The 13,890-nt window shown below is 44.3% G+C and overlaps 1 protein-coding gene across 4 annotated transcripts in view; it reads right to left on the bottom strand.

The window, feature by feature from the left end:
- Positions 1–2,225: 2,225 nt before the first annotated feature.
- The window catches only part of LOC106581426 (cGMP-dependent 3',5'-cyclic phosphodiesterase), a 288,424-nt gene continuing 276,759 nt past the window's right edge, over positions 2,226–13,890 (bottom strand). For all 4 annotated transcript variants that reach the window (XM_045704010.2, XM_045704013.2, XM_045704012.2 and 1 more), the window contains 13 exons: positions 12,187–12,299; positions 11,061–11,138; positions 10,102–10,224; positions 9,163–9,233; positions 8,942–9,064; positions 8,570–8,657; positions 6,355–6,402; positions 6,173–6,247; positions 4,953–5,052; positions 4,511–4,623; positions 3,637–3,675; positions 3,435–3,541; positions 2,226–3,332 (listed from right to left, as the gene is read on the bottom strand). In XM_045704010.2, coding sequence (XP_045559966.2) covers positions 3,083–3,332; positions 3,435–3,541; positions 3,637–3,675; positions 4,511–4,623; positions 4,953–5,052; positions 6,173–6,247; positions 6,355–6,402; positions 8,570–8,657; positions 8,942–9,064; positions 9,163–9,233; positions 10,102–10,224; positions 11,061–11,138; positions 12,187–12,299 — 1,328 coding nt within the window. In that variant the 3' untranslated portion in view covers positions 2,226–3,082. The remainder of the gene's footprint in view (positions 3,333–3,434; positions 3,542–3,636; positions 3,676–4,510; positions 4,624–4,952; positions 5,053–6,172; positions 6,248–6,354; positions 6,403–8,569; positions 8,658–8,941; positions 9,065–9,162; positions 9,234–10,101; positions 10,225–11,060; positions 11,139–12,186; positions 12,300–13,890) is intronic.

The following is a 13,890-nucleotide window of genomic DNA, read 5'->3' as shown; positions in this document are numbered from 1 at the left end:
CTATAGGTCTGTTCATCACCACACTGTCATCTATAGGTCTGTTCATCACCACACTGTCATCTATAGGTCTGTTCATCACCACACTGTCATCTATAGGTCTGTTCATCACCACACTGTCATCTATAGGTCTGTTCATCACCACACTGTCATCTATAGGTCTGTTCATCACCACCCTGTCATCTATAGGTCTGTTCATCACCACCCTGTCATCTATAGGTCTGTTCATCACCACACTGTCATCTATAGGTCTGTTCATCACCACCCTGTCATCTATAGGTCTGTTCATCACCACACTGTCATCTATAGGTCTGTTCATCACCACACTGTCATCTATAGGTCTGTTCATCACCACACTGTCATCTATAGGTCTGTTCATCACCACACTGTCATCTATAGGTCTGTTCATCACCACACTGTCATCTATAGGTCTGTTCATCACCACACTGTCATCTATAGGTCTGTTCATCACCACACTGTCATCTATAGGTCTGTTCATCACCACACTGTCATCTATAGGTCTGTTCATCACCATACTGTCATCTATAGGTCTGTTCATCACCACACTGTCATCTATAGGTCTGTTCATCACCACACTGTCATCTATAGGTCTGTTCATCACCACACTGTCATCTATAGGTCTGTTCATCACCACACTGTCATCTATAGGTCTGTTCATCACCACACTGTCATCTATAGGTCTGTTCATCACCACACTGTCATCTATAGGTCTGTTCATCACCACACTGTCATCTATAGGTCTGTTCATCACCACACTGTCATCTATAGGTCTGTTCATCACCACACTGTCATCTATAGGTCTGTTCATCACCACCCTGTCATCTATAGGTCTGTTCATCACCACACTGTCATCTATAGGTCTGTTCATCACCACACTGTCATCTATAGGTCTGTTCATCACCACACTGTCATCTATAGGTCTGTTCATCACCACCCTGTCATCTATAGGTCTGTTCATCACCACCCTGTCATCTATAGGTCTGTTCATCACCACACTGTCATCTATAGGTCTGTTCATCACCACACTGTCATCTATAGGTCTGTTCATCACCACACTGTCATCTATAGGTCTGTTCATCACCACACTGTCATCTATAGGTCTGTTCATCACCATACTGTCATCTATAGGTCTGTTCATCACCACACTGTCATCTATAGGTCTGTTCATCACCACCCTGTCATCTATAGGTCTGTTCATCACCACACTGTCATCTATAGGTCTGTTCATCACCACACTGTCATCTATAGGTCTGTTCATCACCACACTGTCATCTATAGGTCTGTTCATCACCACACTGTCATCTATAGGTCTGTTCATCACCATACTGTCATCTATAGGTCTGTTCATCACCACACTGTCATCTATAGGTCTGTTCATCACCACACTGTCATCTATAGGTCTGTTCATCACCACACTGTCATCTATAGGTCTGTTCATCACCACACTGTCATCTATAGGTCTGTTCATCACCACCCTGTCATCTATAGGTCTGTTCATCACCACACTGTCATCTATAGGTCTGTTCATCACCACACTGTCATCTATAGGTCTGTTCATCACCACACTGTCATCTATAGGTCTGTTCATCACCACACTGTCATCTATAGGTCTGTTCATCACCACCCTGTCATCTATAGGTCTGTTCATCGACACACTGGAGATACTGTTTGGCCTCTGTGTCTGTTTGTATCTATGGTCCAACATGGTAAGCTCTGAGAAAGGCAGCATAGATGCACGATAAGGCAGATCCGTACAAAACACACACACACACACACACACACACACACACACACACACACACACACACACACACACACACACACACACACACACACACACACACACACACACACACACACACACACACACACACACACACACACACACACACACACACACACACACACACACACACAGAGGTATGACACTGGATCATTTAAAGGGCTTCACTTACACTCTACTACATGTGTTTCAAGGGGTTTTATAGAGACACAGAGAGAAACACTAAGAAGAAAAGAGGAATGGCTCTTAGTGGCCCTTGTTGTGAAGGTTGTAATGGTGGTTGTGGTGGTGGTGTCTGTGTTTATGTCTGTGTGTGTGTGTGTGTGTGTGTGTGTGTGTGTGTGTGTGTGTGTGTGTGTGTGTGTGTGTGTGTGTGTGTGTGTGTGTGTGTGTGTGTGTGTGTGTGTGTGTGTGTGTGTGTGTGTGTGTGTGTGTGTGTGTGTGTGGGCTCTCTGGGGTTAGAAGATTTTAGCTAATGAGGATGGCACTGAGCAGTGATCATTGACTGTCAAACTGTCCCCATTTCCAAAAGAGAGGGAAGTTCCACTCACATGAGCTGACACAAGGCAGACACAGTTTCCCTCAGTGACCACTGGGCATCGCATGGCCACGAATGGCAAATTAGACACTTACATGATGCCTAAGACATGAAAAATACATCCAATACTGGCTGAGATAAAGGGTGTAACACACGAGGTGTAGGCTACATACAGTATACATAAGCAGTCATATGAGTGACATAGCAGCTCATCAGGGTGTGTGTGGGCTGATGGGAGGGATTCTGATGATCTTAAAGCAACAGAAACCACCAGGGTCAGGTTCCATAACTGTCCTTCGTACTACACAGCTTTGTGTTAACTAGGAAAGGAGCTCTTTACCTGTGTTATGATACGGGTATTGACCCATTAGGTGTCTGTGAGCCTGTGTGTGAAACAGAAACTCAGAACAATATGAACGGCGACCTCGTTATGAATATGATCATTTCCAGAGTCAACACTCCTCTCTGCTTTCCTCACAGGAGTTCAGTCACATTTAGCATCCACAGGAATCGTCTGAATCGACTCGTCTGAATCGACTCCTCTGAAATGATTCATCTGAATCGTCCCTCCTGCGTTCACTCCATCTGTTTTGCTCAGCCTTAGAGATTGACAGCTGTCAGTCAAACGTCAAACTGTCTCAGAGTCCTGTCTTCTCCGCTTGAGGACGTAAAAAGGGAATAGTTTCCTTAGGTTTCTATTAGCCTAGAGATACTGCTTTCTCCACTCCCATTGGTCAGTATGGTTACAGGCCCCTCCCCCCGTCCCCCTCATCCAGGCAACCGTTGAGGCAGTGGGTGTCGTCGCAGTGGCTGTCATCCCCAAGTGCACCCTGGGATTGCAGCAATTCATACTCTTCATCCAGGAAGTCGAGGCTATTGTTGCTAGGCAACCCACGGACGCTGAACTTGTGGGAGACTTTGGTCCACTGTACTCGATTGGTCGCTACCCGCTCATACAGCTCGGTTGCCCCTGGTAACAGCTCTGACAGCAGCCTATGAGAGGACAGGGGCATGGGACACAATATTAGGTGGTGCTCTGGGCCGTGTTGTGATTGGGTCAGTAGTGATAAACGCTGTGTTGTGATTGGTTCTTACTTGTATATGGGCATGGCGATGTGTTCCATGAAGCTGATCTGTAGCTCTGGGATGTAGGCCTTCTCTCTGTCCATCATCTCACTGGGACGATTCCCCATCGCCTTCTCCTGCACACACAAGTATGTTACACACGTCAGATACACACTCACCCCCCAACACACATACACAAATACGGTGCAGGAATAAAGTGCAGCACACATACCAGATCCCCCTGGGAGAAGAACTCTTTATAGATCAGCTCCTGAATACACAGAGGAGAGAAAAATAGGTTTAGGGTCAAAGGTCAACTAGGGTCTGGGGTTAGGGTTGTGGTTACGTTAGGGTTGAACCAGGATGTGGACATGAAGCTATAGGGTTAGTGTCTGGGTTTTGGTTAGGGTTGTGGTTGAACCTGCATATGGACATGAAGCTAGGGAAAAGGGTTGTGGTTGAGGGTTAGGGTTGTGGTTGGGTTAGGGTTGTGGATGAGGGTTAGGGTTAGGGTTGAGGTTAGGGTTAGGGTTGAACCTGCATATGGACATGAAGCTAGGGAAAGGGTTGTGGTTGAGGGTTAGGGTTAGGGTTGTGGTTGAGGGTTAGGGTTAGGGCTGTGGGTTAGGAGTAGATGTTAAGGTTCCTCACTGTCACAGTATCTAACGAAGGTGGTGCCCCTCCTCGGTCGGGCGGCACTCGGCGGTCGTCGTCGCCGGCCTATTAGCTGCCACCGATCGTTGTTTCTGTGTCTTTTGGTTTTGTCTGTCTATCTCGCACCTGTTTTGTGTTTGTCATTAGTGGGGGGTTATTTAGTGTGTATTTTCAGTTGGGGTTCTCGTGCGGGATTGTTTATTGTCCACTCAGGACAGTTGTGATTGTAAATTGTTATTGTCTATTATTATTGCCGGGAAGCGCCCCGTGCGCTTTGTTTTTCAGTGCGCTTATTTTGGGAAGGTGTTTTTCCCCTGGCAGACTTCGCCACGCGCCTGGTGCCCTACGGCTATTGCGTGTTACTATTATTATTAAAACACAGTTGCTCCGGCCCTCTGTCTCCTGCTCCTGATTCCACATCTCCACTGGTCCTAGACAGTCGTGACACTCACAGCGATCTTGCGGGTGGTCTTCCAGCCCTTGGTCTGGTCCGACAGGTCGCATGAGGTCATCAGCAGGCACAGCAGCAGAGAACGATGGGTCTGATTCCTGGGATTGTAGCCAGCTAGGACGGACACACACACACACACACACACACACACACACACACACACACACACACACACACACACACACACACACACACACACACACACACACACACACACACACAGGGAAAGAAAATGGAAGACTATCATACTCACAAATACGCACACACATACACAAGCACACACACACACACACACACACACACACACACACACACACACCTCCCCTGGGGCGAGATTGTCAGCCTAGGTAGACTCAAACCTATTGCCTAAGGTTGACAATTGTTTCCCTCGGTTTAGGTGCAAAAAAAGAATAACACACTCACTCACACACACACAGCCTTACCGTCAGCCATCCTTTGCAGGTCGGGGAAGATGCGGAGGTGGTGAGCCAGGTCAGTGGCCAGGATGATATCCCTCATCAAGTCTAACATCCTCTGGTAGTCCTGATAACCACACACATACACACACACACACACACACACACACACACACACACACACACACACACACACACACACACACACACACACACACACACACACACACACACACACACACACACACAACCTATAATCGTCCTGGGTGTCCTCACTGTAAAGCGGTTACCGTGAATTTGACAGTATCTGACAGGCAGCTCGATGGCAAGTAAAACGCGGTAATAGAAATATGGTATGAAAGGAAGGTACTCTGTAATGAAGTAAATGCTACCACAGTCAGAACGAATGGATAGATGAAAGAAATACATTGAGGGGAAAGGTTTTGTATTTCACAGCATTTTACTGTAATTACAAGGGATTGGTGCAAGCAGATTTGCTGCTAGGTAACGTGTTTCCACATTACAATACATTAATGAATATCTGGTGTTTTAAATCACTTGCACTTCTAGAGGTTTCCAAACTGGCAGCGACTACAGGGCAAAATGACAGGGCAAAATGACAGGGCAAAATACTCAACCATTTAAGGTTTACGACTAGCTGCCACTCCAATCTGTCCACGATATATTTAAATTGATGGGCACTACAACCACATAAAAGTTAAATTGGTACAACATTCTGACTCACCATGAAATAAATATAAAATCCTCTTACAAGGCACGCATCAAAATATGTTAATGAGCCAGAAACAACAATATCATGCGCCCACTAGTGGTCAAAAGGTTTTTGGCGCTCCAAAGATACGGTAGTGTTTTCTGTGGGGTGGAATTACAGTACCTTTCGAAAACATTTTCCCACAATGCACCATCATTTACAGTATGCTACAGTAAAATGTTTCAGAGTATTTTACTGGTGATAACACCCATAATTACCGTATAAATTAGTTTCTGTTACAGTGCTGTTAACACAACACACACACACACACACACACACACACACACACACACACACACACACACACGCATACACACACACACACACACACACACACACACACACACACACACACACACACACACACACACACACACACACACACACACACACACACACACACACACACACACAACCAATAACAGTCCTGTTAACACAACAGCAGTGTGGGATCCCAGGCTGCAGAGAAACGGACCTTTCTGGAGAACTTGTCGAAGATGTTGCAGCCGTGGGTGTTCAGAATGGCTATGGCTTGGGCAAAGTGGTGTCGCTGTGGAAACAAACACAGGTTATTATGGGATAGGAGGTTGAAGGATGGCCACTAGGTGTCACTATAGTCCCAGAGATAAATGTGTGTGTGTGTGCGTGTGTTTTTACCTCCATCACAGAGCCCTCTGAGCTATAGAGGGCAGCCAGGACAGATTGCTGTAGAGGAAGAAGACAGAACACGTTATTCCATAGATAGACCACCTCTCAGTTTGCTCTCTATGTGGCTGTAATAACTGAAGTGAAGTGTACTACCCTGATCTAACCACAGTCTTTCCTTGACTTTTCCTACTGTGTGTTCGACAAGTGTTACCGATGCTATACCGGTATGTGTTGAGCGAGGTTGTGTGAGGGCTGTTTGAGGCTGTGCCTACACGTACAGTGCATTCAGAAAGTATTCAGACCACATGACTTTTTACACATTTTGATACGTTACAGACTTTTTCTAAAATGGATTAAATCCTTCCCCCCCCATCAATCTACACACAATACCCCATAATGACAAAGCAAAAACTGTTTTTTAGACATTTTTGCAAATGTATTAACAATGTATTAAAAAGGTGACTACCTCATGAAGCTGGTTGAGAGAATGCCAAGAGTGTGCAAAGCTGTCATCAAGGCAAAGGGAGGCTACTTTGAAGAATCTAAAATCTAAAATATATTTTATTTGTTTAACACTTTGTTGGTTACTACATGATTCCATATGTGTTACTTCATCGTTTTGATGTCTTCACTATTATTCAACAATGTAGAAAATAGTAAAAATAAAGAAAAACCCTTGAATGAGTAGGTATGTCCAAACTTTTGACTGGTACTGTAAGTATTCAGACCCTTTACCCAGTACTTTGTTGAAGCACCTTTGGCAGCGATTAAAGTCTCGAGTCTTCTTGGGTATGACGCTACAAGCTTGGCACACCTGTATTTGGGGAGTTTCTTCCATTCTTCTCTGCAGATCCTTTCAAGCTCTTGTCAGGTTGGATGTGGAGCATCGCTGCACAGCTATTTTCAGGTCTCTCCAGAGATGTTCAATCAGGTTCAAGTCTGGGCTCTGGCTGGGCCACTCTAGCACATTCAGAGACTTGTCCCGATGCCACTCCTGTGTTGCCTTGGCTGTGTGCTTAGGGTCGTTGTCCTGTTGGAAGGTGAACCTTCGCCCCAGTCGGAGGTCCTGAGCTCTCTGGATCAGGTTTTCATCAAGGATATCTCTGTACTTTGCTCCATTCATCTTTCCCTCGATCCTGACTAGTCTCCCAGTCCCTGCGGCTGAAAAACATCCACACAGCACGATGCTGCCACCACCATGCTTCACTGTAGGGATGGTACCAGGTTTCCTCCAGACGAGACGCTTGGTATTCAATCTTGGTTTCATCAGACCAGAGAATCTTGTTTCTCATGGTCTGATAGTCTTTAGGTGCCTTTTGGCAGACTCCAAGCGGGCTGTCATGTGTTTTTTACTGAGGAGTGGCTTCCGTCTGGCCACTCTACCATAAAGGGCTGATTGGTGGAACGCTGCAGAGATTGCTGTCCTTCTGGAAGGTTCTCCCATCTCCACAAAGGAACTCTGGAGCTCTGTCAGAGTGACCATTGGGTTCTTGGTCACCTCCCTGACCAAGGCCCTTCTTCCCCGATTGCTCAGTTTGCCGGGCGGCCAGCTCTAGGAAGAGTCTTGGTGGTTCCAAAATTCTTCCATTTAAGAATGATGGAGGCCACTGTGTTGTTGGGGACCTTCAATGCTGCAGACATTTTTTGTACCCTTCCCCAGATCTATGCCTCGACACAACCCTGTCTCGCAGCTCTACGAACAATTCCTTCGACCTCATGGCTAGTTTTTGCTCTGACATTCTCTGTCAACATGCTAGACCTTATATAGACAGGTGTGTGCCTTTCCAAATCATGTCCAATCAATTGAATTTACCACAGGTGGACTCCAATCAAGTTGTAGAAACATCTCAAGGATGATCAATGGAAACAGGATGCACCTGAGCTCAGTTTCGAGTCTCATAGAAAAGGGTCTGAATACTTATGTAAATTAGGTATTTCTGTTTTTTATTTTGAATACATTTGCAAAAATGTCTAAAAACGTAACAAAATGTGGAAAAAATCAAGGGGTCTGAATACTTTCTGAATGCACTGTACGTGTGTGTGTGTGTGTGTGTGTGTGTGTGTGTGTGTGTGTGTGTGTGTGTGTGTTGTGTGTGTTGTGTGGGTTAGTGTGTGTGTGTGTGTGTGTGTGTGTGTGTGTGTGTGTGTGTGTGTGTGTGTGTGTGTGTGTGTGTGTGTGTGTGTGTGTGTGTGTGTGTGTGTGTGTGTGTGTGCGGTGTCTTACCGAGGCCACTTGAAAGGAGTTGTTAGTCCCACGGTGGTCCAGGTCATGGCACATGCAGGAGACAAAGAGAGCAAAGATCTCTATATTCCTATAGACAGAGAGGGAGGGAGGCTAGGAGGTTAGACTGTAGGGTTATAGGGTGTAGTATGTAGATTATAGGATAAAGGGTGCCAGGGATTCTACTAGCTCCAGGTAGTTGGCCAGGCCCAGATTCCTGTAGAAGAGATAGGGTGAGGAATGTAGGGTATACGGTATAGTTTGTAGGGTTAGGGTATAGGGTAGATGATGTAGTATGTAGGGTTAGGGTATAGGGTAGATGGTGTAGTATGTAGGGTTAGGATATAGGGTAGATGGTATAGTATGTCTACTTACTCCAGGTAGTTGGCCAGGCCCAGGTTCTTGTAGAGGAGATAACAGAAGTGAGAGACTGAAAAGGCATGAGTCCAGTTGTGATAGGGAGGATCTCTGTAACCCTTCTTTACCATCAGACAGAACCTGAAACCATGACAACCACACAATCAATCACCATAGCAACCTCTTCAGACACACAGACAGTGAGTGGACTGGAGAGAAAGAGAGAGAGTGAAAGGTACCTGGCCAGAGTGTGCAGGTCAATCTTATAGGCGTTGATGAAGCCCATGTCCTCAAACATACTCAGGATGCCCTGGACACACAGGAGAGGAAGAGATCAGACACAGTACAGCAGGGACTGTTTTCATCTGGCTGGATACTCCCCAAATCAGTTTGACTCCTATTGGTCAAAACGGTGTTATTCTGAGGAAGATTGTCAGAGGAAGATTGTTGGATGTGCACATAGAGATGGAAAGAGGTCTTATCTTTGTGTCTGCACCATTATAGGATCTGTGACAGGATGGGTGTGCCTTTGAGGCTACCTCCATTTTAAAGTAGTCAACTTTCTTCTTTTATGTTTGAAAGAAGTGTAAAGCTCATATTGGTGATTTACTACCACCTGCAGAGATGAAATCCTGAACCAAATCATGTGTCATTCATTTGTTGTTGCCACTAGATGGCGGTAGTAAAGCCATTTACAAACTAGAGCACCCAATCAGAAGAAAAATGCAATGCCCTGTTCATTGGCTGATTACTTCCAACACATAGGAATCGCCTACTTTAAAATGGTGGAAGCCCTCAATGGCAATGTCCATGCTCAAACTGGTAATTTCCAAGTTGAGTCCTCTATCGATCCAGTATCCCTGCACATTGTAAATATGGTACTGAAACTGACCCTGTAAATACTATGCTTACTTACTTTATCATGTTCTTCTTATTTTTATATCTCGTGTTTTTTTGTTCTACCTTGTTATTTTTTGTATCACATTATTATTGATTACTGCATTGTGGGGGTTAGAGCTGCAAGAAAGGCATTTCACTGTACTTGTGTATGTGACATTTAAAACTTGAAACTGAAATTGAAGCCATACATCTCTATGGATGTGCACGTAAACACACTCATACAGACATACACACACACACACATACACACACGCTCTTCCTCTGTCCCTCTGTATTACCATTGGTGTGTTGTCGTCAGGTAGTGAGCGGGGTGTGTAGGTGAACTCAGCAAATAAGGGATGAATCTCTTCCACTGGCTCCAGCCCAGTTACCAAGAGCTGGTCCACCTCCTCCGCTGATACCTACACGCACACACACACACACACACACACACACACACACACACACACACACACACACACACACACACACGCACACACACACACACACACACACACACACACACACACACACACACACACACACACACACACACACACACACACACACACACACACACAATCACATTACTGCTGCACTGGATGTGTGTGTGTGTGTGTGTTGTGTGGGTTAGTGTGCTTGTTGTGTGGGTTAGTGTGTGTGTGTGTGTTGTGTGTTGTGTGTGTGTGTGTGTGTGTCTGTGTGTGTGTATGTGTGTATGAATGTGTGTGTTGTGTGTGTGTATGTGTGTGTGTGTGTGTGTTATGTGGGTTAGTGTGTGTGTGTGTGTGTGTGTGTGTGTGTGTGTGTGTGTGTGTGTGTGTGTGTGTGTGTGTGTGTGTGTGTGTGTGTGTGTGTGTGTGGGTTAGTGTGTGTGTGTGGGTTAGTGTGTGTGTGTGTGTGTTGTGTGGGTTAGTGTGTGTGTGTGTGTGGGTTAGTGTCTGTGTGTGTGTTGTGTGGGTAGTGTGTGTGTGTTGTGTGGGTTAGTGTGTGTGTGTTGTGTGGGTTAGTGTGTGTGTGTGTGTGTTGTGTGGGTTAGTGTGTGTGTGTGTGTGTGTGTGTGTGTGTGTGTGTGTGTGTGTGTGTGTGTGTGTGTGTGTGTGTGTGTGTGTGTATGTGTGTGTGTGTGTGTGTGTGTGTGTGTGTGTGTGTGTGTGTGTGTGTGTGTGTGTTGTGTGGGTTAGTGTGTGTGTGTGTGTGTGTTGTGTGGGTTAGTGTGTGTGTGTGTGTTGTGTGTGTTAGTGTGTGTGTGTTTTACATTCATGTGGTACATCATCATCTCGTTGGCCAGGTGGGATCTGAACTGAGCCTCATGGACCTTCTTATACAGAAGAGACTGAACACAAACAGGAGAGACCAGTCAGTCAACCACATTATTATACAGGAGAGACCAGTCAGTCAACCACATTATTATACAGGAGAGACCAGTCAGTCAACCACATTATTATACAGGAGAGACCAGTCAGTCAACCACATTATTATACAGGAGAGACCAGTCAGTCAACCACATTATTATACAGGAGAGACCAGTCAGTCAACCACATTATTATACAGGAGAGACCAGTCAGTCAACCACATTATTATACAGGAGAGACCAGTCAGTCAACCACATTATTATACAGGAGAGACCAGTCAGTCAACCACATTATTATACAGGAGAGACCAGTCAGTCAACCACATTATTATACAGGAGAGACCAGTCAGTCAACCACATTATTATACAGGAGAGACCAGTCAGTCAACCACATTATTACACAGGAGAGACCAGTCAGTCAACCACATTATTATACAGGAGAGACCAGTCAGTCAACCACATTATTATACAGGAGAGACCAGTCAGTCAACCACATTATTATACAGGAGAGACCAGTCAGTCAACCACATTATTATACAGGAGAGACCAGTCAGTCAACCACATTATTATACAGGAGAGACCAGTCAGTCAACCACATTATTATACAGGATAGACCAGTCAGTCAACCACATTATTATACAGGAGAGACCAGTCAGTCAACCACATTATTATACAGGAGAGACCAGTCAGTCAACCACATTATTATACAGGAGAGACCAGTCAGTCAACCACATTATTATACAGGAGAGACCAGTCAGTCAACCACATTATTATACAGGAGAGACCAGTCAGTCAACCACATTATTACACAGGAGAGACCAGTCAGTCAACTACATTATTATACAGGAGAAACTAAACACACACTTGAGAGACCAGTCAGTCAACGACAACTAAATCCACACCACAGCCATAGGGCCCTAACATCCTACTGTATCTATCCTACTGTTTAAAACCCACTTTGTGACTCAGTCATGACTAGAGTGTCAGAGATCAGCGGTTATTGTGTCTCTACATGGTCTGTCTGACTCACGTGTGCGATGCTGATTCCACAGTAGATGGAGAAAGCAGTGGCCAGGTCCTCATCAAAGCGGTTAAACCACGGTCCATTAGTCTTATTGACCAACTCAGCCACCCCAATCACCTCTGAGAGATAGTGAGAAAGAGAGAGAGAGAGAAAGAGAGAGAAAGCGAAAGACAACGAGAGAGGAAGAGCGTGAGAAAGAGAGAGAAAGAATGAAAGAGAGCATCTAGTGAAGAACAAACACCCTTGTAAATACGACCCATATTTATGTTTATTTATTTTCCCTTTTGTACTTAATATGACATGTGAAATATCTTTCGGAACTTCTAAAAGTTAATTTTTACTGTTAATTTTGTATTTTTTATTTCACTTTTGTTTATTCAATATTTCACTTGCTTTGGCAATGTAAACATACACTACCATTCAAAAGTTTGGGGTCACTTAGAAATGTCCTTGTCTTTTAAAGAAAAGCACATTTTTGTCCATTAAAATAACATCAAATTGACCAGAAATACAGTATAGACATTGTTAATGTTGTAAATTACTATTGTAGCTGGAAACGGCAGATTTTTTTATGGAATATCTACATAGGCGTACAGAGGCCCATTATCAGCAACCATCACTCCTGTGTTCCAATGGCATGTTGTGTTAGCTAATCCAAGTTTATCATTTTAAAAGGCTAATTGAAAATTAGAAAACCCTTTTGCAAATATCTTAGCACAGCTGAAAACTGTTATCCTGATTAAAGAAGCAATAAAACGGGCCTTCTTTAGACTAGTTGAGTATCTGGAGCATCAGCATTTGTGGGTTCGATTACAGGCTCAGATGGCCAGATTACATGGCCAGAAACAAAGAACATTCTTGTTCTGAGAAAGCGAGGCATCTGTTTCTCAAACTAGACACTCAAATGTATTTGTCCTCTTGTTCAGTTGTGCACAGGGGTCTCCTACTCCTCTTTCTATTCTGGTTAGAGACAGTTTGCGCTGTTCTGTGAAGGGAGTAGTACACAGCGTTGTAAGAGATCTTCAGTTTCTTGGCAATTTCTCTCATGGAAAAGCCTTAATTTCTCAGAATAAGAAGAGACTGACAAGTTTCAGGAGAAAGTTCTTTGTTTCTGGCCATTTTGAGCATTAACATTAAAAATGTCTACACAGTATTTCTGATCAATTTGATGTTATTTTAATGGACAAAAAATGTGCTTTTCTTTCAAAAACAAGGACATTTCTAAGTGACCCCAAACTTTTGAACGGGAGTGTATGTTTCCCATGCCAATAAAGCCCTTTGAATTGAAATTGAAATTTAATTGAGAGAGAGAGAGAGAGAGAGAGAGAGAGAGAGAGAGAGAGAGAGAGAGAGAGAGAGAGATGAGAGATGGAGCAGCATAGAGGTAGAGAGTAGCTCCTCACTCCAGGAGCTGTCCTGTGTATCGAATTGTTTACTCTAGTGTAGTGTTAGTTTAGTTGTTTACTCTAGTGTAGTGTTAATTCAGTCATTTACTCTAGTGTAGTGTTAATTCAGTTGTTTACTCTAGTGTAGTGTTAGTTCAGTTGTTTACTATAGTGTAGTGTTAGTTCAGTTGTTTACTCTAGTGTAGTGTTAGTTCAGTTGTTTACTCTAGTGTAGTGTTAGTTCAGTTGTTTACTCTAGTGTAGTGTCAGTTCAGTTGTTTACTCCAGTGTAGTGTTAGTTCAGTTGTTTACTCTAGTGTAGTGT

This window comes from Salmo salar, chromosome 20 (assembly GCF_965601325.2).
Source record: "Salmo salar chromosome 20, fSalSal1, whole genome shotgun sequence".
In the NCBI taxonomy this organism is placed as follows: Eukaryota; Metazoa; Chordata; class Actinopteri; order Salmoniformes; family Salmonidae; genus Salmo; species Salmo salar.
Note: the sequence above shows the minus strand (reverse complement) of the source record. Positions and strands in the feature narration are given on the sequence as shown.